Genomic DNA, 16,142 nt, shown 5'->3' with positions numbered 1-16,142 from the left:
AGGATTCCCTATTTAATAAATGGTGCTGGGAAAACTGGCTAGCCATAATCAGAAAACAGAAACTGGACCCCTTCCTTACACCTTATACAAAAATTAACTCAAGATGGATTAAGGACTTAAATTTAAAACCCAAAACCATAAAAACCCTAGAAGAAAACCTAGGCAGCAATGCCATTCAGGACACAGGCAAGGGCAAAGACTTCATGACAAAAAAAAACACCAAAAGCAACTGCAACAAAAGCCAAAATTGACAAATGGGATCTAATTCAACTAAAGAGCTTCTGCAACAGCTAAAGAAACTATCATCAAAGTGAACAGGCAGGCAACCTACAAAATGGGAGCAAAGTTTTGCAATCTACTCTTCTGACAAAGGGCTAATATCCAGAATCCACAAAGAACTTAAATTTACAAGAAAAACACAACCCCATCAAAAAGTGGGTGAAGGATATGAACAGACACATCTCAAAAGAAGACATTTATGCAGCCAACAAACATATGGAAAAAAAGCTCATCATCACTGGTCATTACAGAAATGCAAATCAAAACCACAATGAGATACCATCTCATGCCAGTTAGAATGGTCCTTATTAAAAAGTCAGGAAACAACAGATGCTGGAGAGGATGTGGAGAAATAGGAATGCTTTTACACTGTTGGTGGGAGCGTAAATGAGTTCAACCATTGTGGAAGACAGTGTGGCGATTCCTCAAGGATCTAGAACCAGAAATACCATTTGAGCCAGCAATCCCATTACTGGGCATATACCCAAAGGATTATAAATCATTCTACTGGCCGGGCGCGGTGGCTCAAGCCTGTAATCCCAGCACTTTGGGAGGCCGAGACGGGCGGATCACTAGGTCAGGAGATCGAGACCATCCTGGCGAACACGGTGAAACCCCGTCTCTACTAAAAAATACAAAAAACTAGCCGGGCGAGGCGGCGGGCGCCTGTAGTCCCAGCTACTCGGGAGGCTGAGGCAGGAGAATGGCGTAAACCCGGGGGGCGGAGCTTGCAGTGCGCTGAGATCCGGCCACTGCACTCCAGCCCGGGCGACAGAGCCAGACTCCGTCTCAAAAAAAAAAATAAATAAATAAATAAATAAATCATTCTACTATAAAGACACATGCATACGTATGTTTATTGAGGTACTATTTACAATAACAAAGACTTGGAACCAACCCAAATGCCCATCTATGATAGACTGGATAAAGAAAATGTGGCATATATACACCATAGAATACTATGCAGCCATAAAAAGTAATGAGTTCCTGTCCTTTGCAGGGACATGGATGAAGCTGGAAGCCATCATTCTAAGAAAACTAACACAGGAACAGAAAACCAAACACCATATGTTCTCACTCATAAGTGGGAGATGAACAATGAGAACACATGGACATAGGAAGGGGAACATCACATACCTCGGCCTGTCAGGGGGTGGGGGGCAAGGGGAGGGAGAGCATTAGGACAAATGCATGCAGGGTCTAAAACCTAGATGACAGGTTGACAGGTGCAGCAAACCACCATGGCACATTTATACCTATGTAACAAACCTGCACGTTCTGCACTGCATCCCAGAACTCAAATAAAAAAAAAAAAAAAAAGTCCTGTCATATTCTTGTATCTCATACCAAAGGGAGTTAATAGTAAGCTCTTTCCTCTCTCTTCTCAACACCAACTCTCAAGCTCCAAATCAGACAAACCCCCACGAAGGAACAAACATTTGGACTGACAAACCCATGACCATCTTCCTCAAAACCCCACATGCAACTGGGCCACTTAGCTATTGCATTATACAGTTAAAAGATTCAATGTTAAGCCATTTATGAAACTTCAGACAGGTACTGCGGTGTGCGCCAGTAATACCAGTGACTCAGGAGTCTCAGATTGGAGGATCCCTTGAGTCCAGGAGCTCAAAATCAGTCTGAGCGACACAGCAAGACCCCATCTTTGAAAAACAAAAACAAAAAACCATGCTACCACTGTTTCCAAAGCATGATCCAAGGCACTGGCCCTGAAAATATAGGTTGCATATCCTTTATCCAAAATGCTTGGGACCAAAAGTGTTTTGGATTTTTTTTTTTTTTCCATTTTGGAATATCTGCATTGCACTCACTGACTGTTAAGTCTCCAATCTGAAAATCCCGAATCAGCATTTTTTTGTGTTACGTCGGTGCTCAAAGTTTCAGATTGTGGAGCATTTCAGATTAGGGATGCTCAACCTGTACGCTAAAAAAAAAAAAGGATTGAGGAACATTTCTATATTCACCTCTTAAGGCCAGCAAAGGAATTTGGTATGCCCACAGGCACATCAGTCTTGTTTGAACACTGTGATCTACAGTCCTTCTAGAAGGGAGAATTCAGTATTAAATATAGCATTGTTCTAGGAATTGCTCAGGATTCTCAATGGAGAAATTTTCATTTAAGAAAAAAAATGGAGTCATGAAACACAAGTAATTGATATCTTAAATCCAAGTGTCCTTTTAAAATTCTGCTTTAATAACTTAGGAAGGAGGTCCTTTAAATAAAGTAGACCAACCTTCAAAACACAGGCCAACCCATTATTTTCTGCCTCTTCTCTTGCCAGCAGAGCTTTCGTTACCCTTCAAGTAAGTTAAATTCACACCTCTTTATAACTGAGCATCTTTATCCACTGGCACAATTTCAAAGTACTCGGCCCTAAGCATCGCAATTAGTGTTAGGTATTTTATGTATCATTTGACACTCTTCCAAACATTTTATTGGACATTCCACCCAACGACACAGTGTGTGGGATTTTAGCATCATTAGCACCTCCATGGAGAGGGAAAAATTAAGGTGTGTGTAAAACTACCCAGAGTCAAGTCAGTTCAGGAATCTAGAACATGTTACTGGCTCTTACCAGCTCCTTTTGAATCTGTGGCTTAGCACGTAAACACATTTATCAACAGCATCACCACTAGCTAGCTCGGTGGCTCCTTCCGGAACACAGATGACAGTGTCAATTTAATGAAATCCAGGCCCACAACACCTCAGGGCCACAGAGCTGTTTTTCCTGGGGTCTGGAAAAGTGCCTAGTTGTGAGGGTTTTCAAGAGCATTTGTGCATGGTTTACATACTTGGTTTGCAGATTCAATTGAGGAGGTTTCCTGACTTTTCAAAAGAACTGAGTCTGTAACTACCACGAAATGGTGGTCGGAGCCACAGCGCACACCAGCAGGCTTAGGTTACAACTGCAGTGAAATAGTGAATTAAAACACCTGGAATATGCAGAGACTCCAAAAACTAAACTCAGTAATAACTTTATTGATGTTTTTAGACAGATATCAGTAACTTTATAACTAATCTTTATATGTGAAAGATTAGTATAACCATGGTGATCACAATTAAAATGATAAAGCCCATAATTTCAAACCTTCTGGATACCAAGTTCAAAATCAAAAGCTCTAACTTTTTAAAGCTATTAGAGAACACAGCATTTTAATCTTTATCTCCTGAGAAGGTAGCTAAGGCCTGAAACTGCCAATTCAAATACAACGGAGTAAAGTACATACTAAGGGGATGAGAAGATTCCCAACTGGTAACTCCCCCACTGCAAATGCAAAAGTGACTTTCTCAAAAAAAAAAAAAAAAAAGAGAGAGAGAGACAAATTGACTACCGGTTATTAAATTAGAATGTCTCACGCAGGGCTTCTGATTACTTGAAAAAGTACTCCTCCCTTGTTAGCAAGGATGGGGGTCACTCCTAGTGCCTTGATCATGGAGTCAATTTCTTAAACAGCTATCATCCCTTCCAAAGCATTTTAAACAATACTGAACTACCCAATGAGAACTAGATGAGGATTACAGATATAAAGTGGAAACTAAAATCTTACCATATGCTACCTCCATAGGTTTAAGGAAATCGGTATGACTTGGAAACTACAATCTAAAAAGAATCATTACGGTTTACTCAATTTTTTAATGGCAAGCCCACAAAACTAATTCCCCGAAACATGAGGTTATTCAGCCTGGAGTCATATGGAGCATAATCTGTGCAATTAAGAATCTTTTGCAGAGTTGGGACAAGAGGATTAAAAAAAAAAAAGTCACAAAGCAAAAGAGCATGCCAAAGGCAGGCAATGCCAACAAGGGATCTCCCGGAAGCAGTCCATAAAGTATTTTCAAACACAATTAACGCATGAGAATTCCTATGTAAAGCACACAAAAAGTCTTCCCCCAAAGCTGTCAAATCCTGAGTCCAGGTGCTTCCTGGCTACTGGGAAGCACAAGGAATAAATTGGGGCAAGAGGAAAAACCCGGTAGAAATTGACCGTGTATGTGTTGATACAGAGTTTAGACTTCATCCATGGGGTAATAGGGACCCACGGAAGGGTTTTTAAATGGGAAAAGGACAGGGATCCTGTTGTGTTCCTAATGATCGAGCCCATCCCCAAATGGAGACAAATGGGGAGATTGTAGCCAGGAAACTAAAGTAAGGAACAGGTGGTGAGCAACAAATTTGAGAACACTGGCAGGCAGAAGCCGCAGGACTTAATGACTGACTAGGCTGACTGGTTGGGCTGAGTGAGGTAGGTGTGCCAAAGGTTTCGGACAAGTTTTCGTTGCTGTTGTTTTAAATGAGGAACCTACTAGAGGAGTTCTCATACTTTAATCAGCAACAGAATTACTGTGAGGAAGATGATTAAAAATGCAAAATCCAGGAACTCACCCCCCTCCACCAACTGTGATTCAGTCCGTGTAGAGTAGGGCCCAAGCATGCATTCCCCACTCCCAGTCATCAGCCCCGAAAGGCTTCATGGTTAAAGCAACGGCGTCTGCGCCTGCGGTGTTATCACAATGGAGGATTAAAGTATAGTGGGACGGGATAATAATGCTGAAGGAGGGGGAGGAAGGAAGCTTTCTCTACTCTTGAGAAAGCTAAATGCAATCTGAACTACATTGTTTAGGTTTTATTATTTAGACAGTTATAGCTATTTAAAACACACAAAGAAGACAGGCTTCCACCAGAAGGCAGCTCAAATACAGGGGAGCGTGGGAGCTAATTAAAAAGGGCGATGGTTCAGGAAATCAGGGAGGGAAGGTCACCTCAAACCACAGGCTCAGTTGAATAGGAAGCGATGACCAAGCTCCTAACAGACCCCAGTGCCAACCTTAACAGAAAGACAGGGCCCATCCTCCTTCCCTGCCTAACAATTTGTGGGCATAACTGACACTTCCAAGAAGGACCAGGGAAATTTTGCTGATGATCTGTCATCCAAATTACTGAAATGGTCTAGTATGAATTTAAACCAGGGTTTCTCTGGGCACTATGGACATTTTGGGCTGTCAATGCTGTTGGGGAGTTGTCCTGTGCACTGCAGGACGTACTAGATGCTAGTAGCATCTCCCCAGTTGTGACAACCAAAAATGTCTCCAGAAATTGCCAGATGTCACTCACAGAGGGAAGCACCCACATTGAGAATCACCGCCTTAAATTAAGAGGCTTCAGAATCGTGGAAGCAGAACCAGCCTTCCAATCAAACACATGGCTTTGAATTCCAGCTCTGCCACTCAAAAAGTAAAAAACCTCAGGTAGGCCTATTTATTTGTCTTTAAAATGGGGAGAACAAGACCTACCACGGGTTATTCTGAGGATTTACCTAAAATAATGCACAAAGCACTCAGGGCAACACCTAGCCCCTGTGGCAATTACTAAGTACAACTTTTATGTTTTCAAAGATTTCAAAGAGCCGCTTTTGTTTTTTGAAGAGGAACTAGGGACATGTGCCTCCAGCATTGGCCTTGGGTGAAAACCTACACCCCCTAAAAGGAACACACAATCTACAGAACAGGCTGCCTCAGTCCTCCCCCTCCCCAGCCTGGGGGTCTGAACCTGGGGTCCATGGATGCCCAAGTAGTCAATGGATACAATTCAGGGGACCTGTGAACTTGAATGGAAAAAAAAACCACACAGACTTTTTTTTTTTTTTTTTTTTGAGACGGAGTCTCGCTCGGTCGCCCAGGCTGGAGTGCAGTGGTGCGATCTGCGCTCACTGCAAGCTCCGCCTCCCGGGTTTACGCCATTCTCCTGCCTCAGCCTCCTGAGTAATTGGGACTGGCTAGTTTTTTGTATTTTTTAGTAGAGACGGGGTTTCACCATGTTAGCCAGGATGGTCTTGATCTCCTGACCTCGTGATCGGCCTCCCAAAGTGCTGGGATTACAGGCTTGAGCCACTGCGCCCGGCCGACTTATTTTCACTAATAGAAATTTAGCACTTTCTTCAGTTATGCTTGGAGGCCAAAAATCACACATTGTCAACTACACCTGGTCATTGTCACAAAAATCAGGTTTTTCTCCTTGCCTAACAATTTGTTAAATATCAGTTTTGCTCAGGTCTACTTTGAGATTATGAAAGTTATTAGCCTTGCTGCTACATCTTATTTGATGTGTTAATAAAGAAGCACATGGGCTGGGCACGGTGGCTCACACCTGTAACCCCAGCACTTTGGGAGGCCAATGCGAGTGGATCACGAGGTCAGGAGTTCGAGACCAGCCTGGCCAACATGGTGAAACCTCGTCTCTACTAAAAATACAAAAATTTGCCGGGCGTGGTGGTGCGTGCGTGCCTGTAACCCCAGCTACTCCAGAGGCTGAGGCAGGAGAATTGCTTGAACCTGGGAGGCGGAGGTTGCAGTGAGATTATGCCATTATTACACTCCAGCTCTGGGCGACAGAGCAAGACTGGGGGGTGGGGAGTGGGGGAGAAGCGAAGCACATGTTACCATACCACACATCTGGGGGTTTTGTATTTTTAACACGGTATTTTTAATTGGGTTATTGTATGCATTTAAAATTCATACTCTGAGAAGAGGCCCACAGGCTTCCCTGATGAGGGTCAAAGGTACAACAGAACCCCCTACCCCAAACCTTCTCTGCTAAGCCCATAATTCCCAAGTAGCCTTCTGTTCTTAAATTATTAAACAAGATTTGTTATAAAATTTGTGAATTTGAGCGACACAAATCACTTTGTTTCCCTGCACAAATCATATAGCAATGGTCCAAAGGACAGACCTAACAGTATCTGCCATGTTTCTGAATTCAGGACCATCCTCATAATTCTACAAGGTAATTGAGTGTCTCACTTTCCCCTAATTGACGTGAACCAGCATTCCACCTTTACCGTAACATAAATTTGATCTATTTAATCGGCATATACCAAATATCTACCATGTACCAGAGCTGTCTCCAGGATGCAGACCCTGGTGGAGGTCTGCCTTCAAAAGATATGCCCAGCCCAGGGGAAAAAATGGACGTGGGATTGCCAGACCTTTTCAGAGCTGGCTGGCCTGTTAGAGACATTCCATTCCAACATGGTGAGAAGAGGCTATAGACACTCACTCACCACCGTTTTTGTGTGTGAGTTTTTGTTTTTTTGAGAGTCTCTCTGCAGCCCAGGCTGGAGTGCAGTGGCACAATCTGGGCTCAGTGCAACCTCCACCTCCCTGGTTCAAGCAATTTTCTTGCCTCAGCCTCCAGAGTAGCTGGGACTACAGGCAAGGGCCACCAACTCCCAGCTGATTTTTGTATTTTTAGTAGAGATGGGGTTTCATCATGTTGGCCAGGTTGGTCTCAAACTCCTGTCCTCAGGTGATCTGTCCACCTCGGCCTCCCAAAGTGCTGGGATTACAGGCGTGAGTCACCACACCTGGCCCTTGTTTTTGAGAGAGTTTCACGCCATTGTCCAGGCTGGAGTGCAGTCTCGACTTCCTGGGCTCAGGGGATCTCCCGCCTCAGCCTCCCAACTAGCTGGGACTGCAGGTACAGAAAACCCACCACACCTGGCTTTTTTTGGAGACAGGTTTTTCCCATGTTGTCCAGGCTGGTCTTGAACTCTTGGGCTCAAGCACTTCGCCCACCTCAGCCTCCCAGAGTGCTGGGATTACAGGCATGCGGCATCGCGCCCGGCCTCTCACTCACCCTCTGGATACCCAGGCATCCTGCCTAGCACATGGGGCTAGGAACAGACCACGATTCCTCCACCAGCTCAGATATGCCTACACTATCTAAACATGGGACAAGTTTATTCCTGTTAGCCTCAGGCTAAGTCACAAAATGGTTTTTGGGCTCAAGAGTCCTTAGAGTCCAATACTTCACTTACAAGATGACCACAGATGAGTTGTCTTGTTAAAAGCAAAAATAAAAATGTCCTGGGTTACACCTCATCAGCCATAACACTAACCCAGCACCACCGAGCCCCATCTACAGTTGCTCTTGGTGGGCTGGTGGCTGCTGCGCTCCCAACACAGTAACAACATAATAACTAAGTGGTTCGAGTTTAATTCCACTAAAATCACATCATGGAACTGGAACATTAGAAAGGATTACTGACAAACGGGGAAAAGAAGAACATGAATCCAGGCTCCACAGGCATTTGACTCACCCTTGAGTCACGTCCAATATTCACATGCCAAGAGTAATGCCTTTTGACTCATTATCAATTAAATGTTTTTGGAGACCTCACAAGTCGATTTTTCACCAAGCTCCCCTTACTAAAAACTACACGAACTTAGATCCCAATCTAGCCACGATCTCTTTATTTTTCAAATGTGGATACTGACAGTAAGGTCAACATGCTTCACCCCAAATAAAGTGATGGGAGAGAATACAATATGAATCGGAGTTCTTAGCCCAGAACACTTGTAATGACTCAAGGTCTGACAGATGCGTACATACACACATTCCCCACCCTCCCACGCACGTAATATTTCTTTCTAGAATGTTCACCTTGCCATCAAAGCTTTCTCATCTTTAAGAACAGATGGGGAATTAAAATTTTAACAGCTTATGTTTCACCTTTCCCTCTTAAGGTTCTATTCTGCTCTACACACGTCTTTATCATCAATCTTTTTACTTCCTCTTTGCACAACTAAATTATTAAGATGCCACTTCCACACCTTTCCAATTTAGAAAAGGCCAGTTTCTCCTCCTGCCTCCCACACTAGGGATCCATGGTTCTCCTGGACAGTGTCAGCCCAAAGTGTTAAAAATCTCTTAGTTTTTCTTCATTCGCTTTTTTCCCACTTTAACAAAACAACAAAAACATCCCATTGTGAACCAACACTTCAAGAGGCTAAATCTAAATTTGGCCAAGGAGGTTTAAGGACAAAGGGAAGTGCCAGAGTCTTTGGGCCCCATGCTGAGATCACCCTCCTCAAAGCGTAAAAGAAAACCCATGAACAGGCCGGGCACGGTGGCTCATGCCTGTAATCCCAGCCCTCTGGAAGGCTGAGGCAGGCGGATCACTTGATGCCAGGAGTTTGAGACCAGCCTGGCCAACATGGTGAAACCCCGTCTCTACTAAAAAAAAAAAAAAAAAAAAAAAAAAATTACAAAAATTAGCTGGGCATGGTGGCTCAAGTCTGTAATCCCGGCTACTTGGTAGGCTGAGGCACAAGAATTATTTGAACCCAGGAGGTGGAGGTTGCAGTGAGCTGAGATCGTGCCACTGCACTCCACCCTGGGCGACAGAGTGAGACTCCATCTCAGAGGAAAAAAAAAAAGTTAAGAAAATCCATGGACGATAAATACAGGTGAGTGTTCACAAGGTGCTCACAACAGGGACACTTCCCAGACTCACCCCTTACTAGTTGGGTGACCATAATACACTAACCGCTAAATTCAGTATGCCAGAGCTTTCATTAACCATTCAGCCCTAGGGCTGGCAGGGTAATTAATGAAACCTTGGCTCTTCAGCTCCACCACTCAAGCACCATTTTATCTCTAGCAGTCTCCCTGCCCTACATCCTTACCTAAGAAATGTGGGGACTAAAATTAACATGCTTTGTTTTCTCCAAGTCACTTCAGACCACCTAAATACACTGATATTGCTTAAAAACCCTACAGTGTGCTCCACAGCTACTCCCTTAAGAGTAAAAACCCGAAGAGGTGTACACTGTTTTTTTTTTTTTCTTTTTAATGGACGGGGAAGACTCAGAAAGGTTAACATAAACCCAAGGTCACACGCAGAGCCCATCAGGAAGAAGCCAGACTCAAACCCAGGTGTTGCTCCAAATCCTCAGTCTTTACTAAATCTTGCGCGTTCGGAGATCCTTTAAATTTGAGGGAGAAAATGCAAAGTGAGTACTCAGAAATTCAGAAAGAAAAAGTCAGTGTTAAAAATGGTAAGAGAAAAGCCTGCTCTATCCAATTCGAGGAAAACTGTGGGAAAACCAAGGTATGAGCGAGACACTCCAAGTGGAACCTATGGGAAGTGCAGATTCAAGTCTGCGGCAGTCACAGGTTTAAAAGCCACCAGAAAAAGAAAGGGCAGTTCTATCTTTCCCGCGACTCCCACCCCCACGACAGAGGCATCCCGAGAAAAGAAGCCTGCAAAGTATCACTCCCCTTCAAATTTCCTGCACACAGTTCCGACTTTAGCAGGCCTCTCTCTTCTGGTCGGCTTTTTTTTTTTTTTTTTTTTTTTTTTTTTTGAGACAAGGTCTTGCTCTGTCGCCCAGGCTGGAGTGCAACGGCGCGATCTTGGCTCACTGCAATCTCCGCTTCCCGGGTTTCAGCGATTCTCCTGCCTCAGCCTCCCGAGTAGCTAGGATTACAGGCGCCCGCCACCACGCCCGGCTAATTTTTGTATTTTTAGAAGAGACGGGGTTTCACCATGTTGGCCAGGGTGGTCTCGAACTCCTGACCTCGTGATCTGCCCGCCTCGGTCTCCCAAAATGCTGGGATTACAGGCGTGAGCCACCGCGCCCGGCGGACTCTTTTGATAGCTCCCCGATTCGGGGTGTAAACGATTCCCGCGCCCAGACCTCATGCCTCCCCACCCCCAATAATAATAATCGTTTCCTTTTCCCGTCCCCCAGTTCCTTTCCGGGGTATCCGTCTCCTACGCAGTCGGCTGAGAATTCTGCAAGCACTGCGCGTCCGCAGACCTTTCCACAGCCCCATCTCCCTGCGAGGGGAAACCCCCGCCCCCAAGAGGGAAATTTACCCGCCTGCAAGAACAGGAAAAGGTCGCGCGGGCAGCCCCGCTCGGCGCACGCCCCCAGCCCGGGCTCGCCGCGCGGGTCACGCCTCGCTCCGCCGCAATCCCTACAACCCTCGTCCCATGGGGGGTCTGCCCGCGCCCGGCAGCCCGGGGAATCCCCGAGCGGGAGTGCGAAGGCGGCGAGCCCGCTTTGGAGCGCGGGTGGACGGCCAGGGCCCGGAAGGGCGGCGCGGCTGGCGGGCACCCGGGACTGCCCCTCCAGGCCCCGAGCTGCGGCCGGGACCGAGCGTGGCGCGAGCAGGAGCGCGGCCTCCGCCCGGCCGCCGGTGCACGCGGCCCCGCAGCGCGCTGTGCTCGGCAGCCCGGGAGACTGCGGCGCCGCGCGGGCCGCCCGCATTGTTCGGCCCGCGGCGCACGCCCCGCCCGACCCCGGCCCCAGCCCGCCAGGCGGCGGGAGCGGCGGGGATGGCCGCGCAGGTGGCGGCGGGCGCCCTCACCTTTGGCGCCGAGCATGAAGTCGAGCGTGCTGTGCCGTGCTGCTGCCATAGTGAGGCGAGGCCCTGTGCCATGCCTGGGGGAGCGGCCGCGGGAGACTGGGGGGCCGCGCGGCGTGTCAGGCTGCGGCCGGCGGGGAGTGCGCTGCGCCCGGGGAGGCCAGGACTAGGAGGTGGGAGGGGCCGCCGGGAGAGACCCGGGGCGCGGGGGCGGGGCCGGTCCCGCCTCCGGGAGGGAGGAAGCCAGGACGCCTCCAGCCCCGAACTTGGAGCGCCGGGTGTGAGGCCTCGCTAATGGTGGAAACGTGGGCGCCGTGCTCCCCGGCGTGCGTCACCAATGGCCGCGCCCTGCTCCAAGGCTCGCGCGGCCGCTCCCGCCATCCGTTAGGTCACCTTAGGTTTAAACAGCGCAGCAGGACTTCCGGGGGGCCCACCCCCTACGCTTCCCCACACACCTCTCCCCAAGCCAAGGCCCCTCTTATTTCCTGGCGGAGTCGGGAAAATCAAATGAGATCCACCCCTGTAGTCTAAGAGTACTGCCTGGCTTTTCTTACAATGCTGCAGTTAAACCCATTCGGATTATTACCATTATTAGCAAGGGTCTGCTTTGCATTTGAGGACTGAATAGAAAGCGCTTGGGCATTTACGTTGTCTACGTTTTCACGCAAAATAAGAAAGAGGGAGAAGCCCGTAAGAGGACAGCATTGCTGTTAATATTGAATTAGGAAACTGCGGACTCCGGAGTTCCTCATCTAGCAGGACTCCATCACTGGCGCCTCTATTCATGGCAATAGCCTTTGCGGTGGGCTTATTTTTGACACTGGGGTTATGGCTGCTGTTCAACAAAATAATGGCAAAGGGGAGAGAGCATGAGCGTCTGAACTAAAATTATTCTTTATTGCACTGACAACATCCCTGGGCAAATGCCTCCATCATCCTGTCAGGCTTTTGTGCCTCTCAACGGCCACAGGAATTGCTGTAATGGTTAGACAAAATTTAAATCAATGAACTCATGGGCCTCCACAAAAGCAACGAAGAACCTGGATATTAAATTCATCTCTCCCCCAGGCAACAGCTGTTTTGCTGAGTTCTTCACCCTTCTACAAACACTGGGCAGTGCCTTCACAAGTGTTCAACAAGGGTCTGTTGAACAGACCTTTCTCTCTTAAGAACTGGATCTTTTTCTAGGACCTGCATTAATTTTTGTCTACCCATGGCCACCTGTTTGTTATTCTGCATGTCTTCCTTTCTTCTGTGTGTCCTAGGTTCTCAATTTTGTTAGCTATTGCAATTCTCATCCTTCAGTTATCTATGTCAGTCTGCAGCTCCTCTTTCTTCCTAGGATGTTCTCCACTTCTTGCCATTCCTCTGGAGTCAGGTCACTGACAATAGAGTTGTCTTTGTCCTGCATGTTGCAGGGGCAGTAGGGCTCCATGGGCCTCAGGTGTGCCTTTCCCCACTCAGCACCAGTGTGGGCCTCACGTCAAAAGGACCCTGCATTTGGTTTAATTCTCTGTTGCCATCTTGAAATTCTTAATTCTTGAACGAGGGGCCCCATGTTTTTATTTTGCACTTGGCCTGCAAACTATGTAGCTGGTTATGCTCTGCAGCTTGTGTCTGGCAGCACAGGTGGCCCTAGGGCTCAGGCTTGAAATCTCATCCCCAGCACTTGTACCTCACCTTGTTTCCTGCAAGGTACAAAGTAGGGATGAAAATCCTGAGATGCTTTGCTTAACTTATCAGACAGCCATAACAAAAGTGGAGTTTAACAAATGCGTCATTGGCTGGGCATGGCTCATGCCTGTAATCCCGACACTTTGGGAGGCCGAAGCAGGTGGATTGCTTGAGGCCCGGAGTTGGAGACCAGCCTGGTCAACATGGTAAAATCCCATCTCCACCTAAAATACAAAAATTAACTGGGCTTGGTGGCACACGCCTGTAATCCCAACTACTTGGGAAGCTGAGGCATGAGAATCACTTGAACCTAGGAAGTGGAGGTTGCAGTGAGCCGAGATCATGCCACTGCACTCCAGACTGGGTAACAGAGCAAGACTGTCTAAAAAAACAAACAAAAAAACCACAACAAATGCTTCATGATGTTAGCACAACATCAGAGTTAAATTGGCCTCGATATGGAACCAACATTGTTGGGGTAACATTAGGAGTTATTGCAAGGATGTTCCCAATGCACGTCCTACTTACCAGTAACATAATCCTGCTCGAGGCCTCTTTTAAACACTCCAATTGAGTTGTGAGTATCTATTTGGATTTGGGAACATGTTCTCATTACCTGAGTTTTATAATCTAGGCCTGACTTCCAGGCCTGTTTCAGGACTAATAATCATGTTGTTGTGGTAATTGTGTTACAGTCGACCAGTGGATCCTGTGCAGAGTCTTAAATACTGCACAGCTGTTATCAGACACGTCAGCAACTCGTCCTGCAACAAAAGACTCAGCAGAGACTAGATTTACCCTAGTCCGACTAGAGCCTGCATTCTTGAGACAGTCTTGCCAATGGTGAAAATGTGGATATCGTGGATTCGTGTCCTGCAGCCTGCCGCTGACTGCTCTTGCCAGAAAAGTAAGACTGAGAAAGAGTAAAGCAGTCCTGCCTTCACGGTGCTGGCCAGGCACTCACAGTTGTGCCTGGGTGTCCTGTTGAACAGAAACGACTCCCGAGAACACCAACATCAGGCAAGGCCACTCTATGACAAGGAGGGTACAAAACACAAACAAGACCACTCTGTAATCATGTCTGAACACGGAGAAAACATAAGCCTTGTCCAAACCACAAATGTGACCAAACACCACCTCAGCCCCCAATCCTGGCTAATATGAGTGACTGCTGCTTCTTTACCAACCACAGCTATAGCCTGGCTCTAATTTTCTCTGCTTCTAGAGAACATTTGTTAAACCATCCAATCATAGAATTCCCCCCACCCCCACCCCCCGCACCAGCTTCCAATCCAGAGCAACGCCTGGCTTCCCTAAACGCTCCCCAAAACCACCTGACACAGTGTCGTGTCAGATGCCTATTAACTTCAGTAGGGATGGCACCAGGTTCAAGGGGCCAAAGAAGAGACTCAGAGACAGAGTTTACTGGTAACTTACATACGGGGACGATCCAGTGGCAGTGGGTTCAACAGGAGAACACCCTCCCCCTAACAACCTGGCAAACTTCATTTACCCTAAACAAAGGGCCTCAATCCCCTTCAGGACCCACACTGCTTTGGCCAGGCCAGAAGCTCAGATGTTCCCCATGGATAAGGAATGACTCTCTGGTTGGCCATGCTGGGAACTCCAAACACACATTCAGGTGCACTTGACATATGGGGTCATTCTCACCTGACAGGTTATCGCTGCCGGGGTGCCTCTAACATACCCAGGTGCAAATCCTCTAAGTCGTCCTTTCTCACACCCTCTTATTGAGAGCCCCCGCCCCATCACCGCCTCTATTCCCATGGTATGTGTTTCCTCCGCCTGCAAGGAGAAGAAAACTGCTTGTTCAACTCTAGGTGTGTTCTTGGGAGTGTGTGGCTACAGTGCAGTGACAATATAGACAGCAAGATGAAGTCCAGGCTTAGGGTGAAAGCTTTGGTGACCCACTTAGCAAAATGCTAGTATTGAGTATTACTCCTCCCTTTCAAATGGGCCCACTTGCTTCTGAGCAGACAGGCCAAGCTGGACATCAGCAACAGAGTTTCTAAAAATTTAGAGAAAGAGCCACACTGTCCTACACAGTGAGCAAGTGTGTACTGGGAAGAAGGAAGTCAAAAGCAGAAAAGAGCCCTCTGTTAAAAAGGAGGAGGTGGTGGTGGTGGCAGTGGATGGGTAGCTGAGGTGCTAATTGGAAATATCCATAGACTGTTGGCCTGCACTGTAAGGCCACCCATCATGCTGCTGTCCCAAACTTTCATTGCAGGGCGGGTGAGGGAGCTGATGGGGGCTGGCAGTCCTTAACAGCTGCCCCGGCCATCAAAGCCAGTAGCCTTTTGTTTCTTTTTTTTTTTTTAATATATACAATTTTTTTTTTCCACCAGTTCATTTGGGACCCTTGGAGACATTCTGCCTCCCCGGCCCCTGTGTGCCGCTGTAGTGATGTCAGTTCCCCTCTTAAACACTTGGCATTAGCTATTGGGGTTAGAGTGGCGACACAGATCGGGATCACTCCCCACCATTTTTTCAGATGAATGTGGGACTCACCCAGCTATTTTAACACTATTTAAATTTTTGACTGAAAAGAGTATGTAAGGCCGGGCATGGTGACTCACGCCTGTAATCCCGGCACTTTGGGAGGCCAAGGCGGGCGGATCACCTGAGGTCAGGAGTTCAAGACCAGCCTGACCAACGTGGTGAAATCCCATCTCTACTAACAATACAAAAATTAGCCAGGCATGGTGGCAGGCGCCTGTAATCCCAGCTACTTGGGACGCTAAAATGGGAGGATAGCTTGAACCGGGAGACAGAGGTTGCAGTGAGCCAACATCGGGCCACTGCACCCCAGCCTGGGTGACAGAGTGAGACACCATCTCAAAAAAAAAAAAAAAAAGTATATAAGCAAGAGGGGGCTAGGATCTTTACAGCGATTCTCAATTTCAGCTGCACACTGGAATCACCTTGGGAGTTTTAAACATACTGCCACTGCCTGGGCCTAGCCCTAGTGTCTGAGGAAATTGGCCCCAGGTACAG

General features: G+C 47.2%; 1 protein-coding gene and 1 long non-coding RNA gene across 3 annotated transcripts in view; both read right to left on the bottom strand.

Annotated features, from left to right (window-relative positions):
* Nucleotides 1-11,621, bottom strand: part of SMS (spermine synthase) — a 57,180-nt gene extending 45,559 nt beyond the window's left edge. The window contains exon 1 of one of the 2 annotated variants that reach the window (XM_005593159.4): nt 11,457-11,621. In XM_005593159.4, the coding sequence (XP_005593216.1) occupies nt 11,457-11,505 (49 nt within the window). In that variant the 5' untranslated portion in view covers nt 11,506-11,621. Of the gene's footprint in view, nt 1-10,962; nt 11,375-11,456 lie in introns of those variants that run through there. The other variant, XM_045384399.3, reaches the window with a different exon arrangement.
* LOC135969222 (uncharacterized) lies at nt 10,018-10,796 on the bottom strand. The gene is made up of 2 exons (XR_010584365.2): nt 10,661-10,796; nt 10,018-10,066 (listed from the first exon to the last, which is right to left on the bottom strand). It is a non-coding gene; the product is annotated as an uncharacterized lncRNA (long non-coding RNA).
* Nucleotides 11,622-16,142: the final 4,521 nt, after the last annotated feature.

This window comes from Macaca fascicularis, chromosome X, assembly GCF_037993035.2.
Source record: "Macaca fascicularis isolate 582-1 chromosome X, T2T-MFA8v1.1".
NCBI classification, from domain to species: Eukaryota; Metazoa; Chordata; class Mammalia; order Primates; family Cercopithecidae; genus Macaca; species Macaca fascicularis.
Note: the sequence above shows the minus strand (reverse complement) of the source record. Positions and strands in the feature narration are given on the sequence as shown.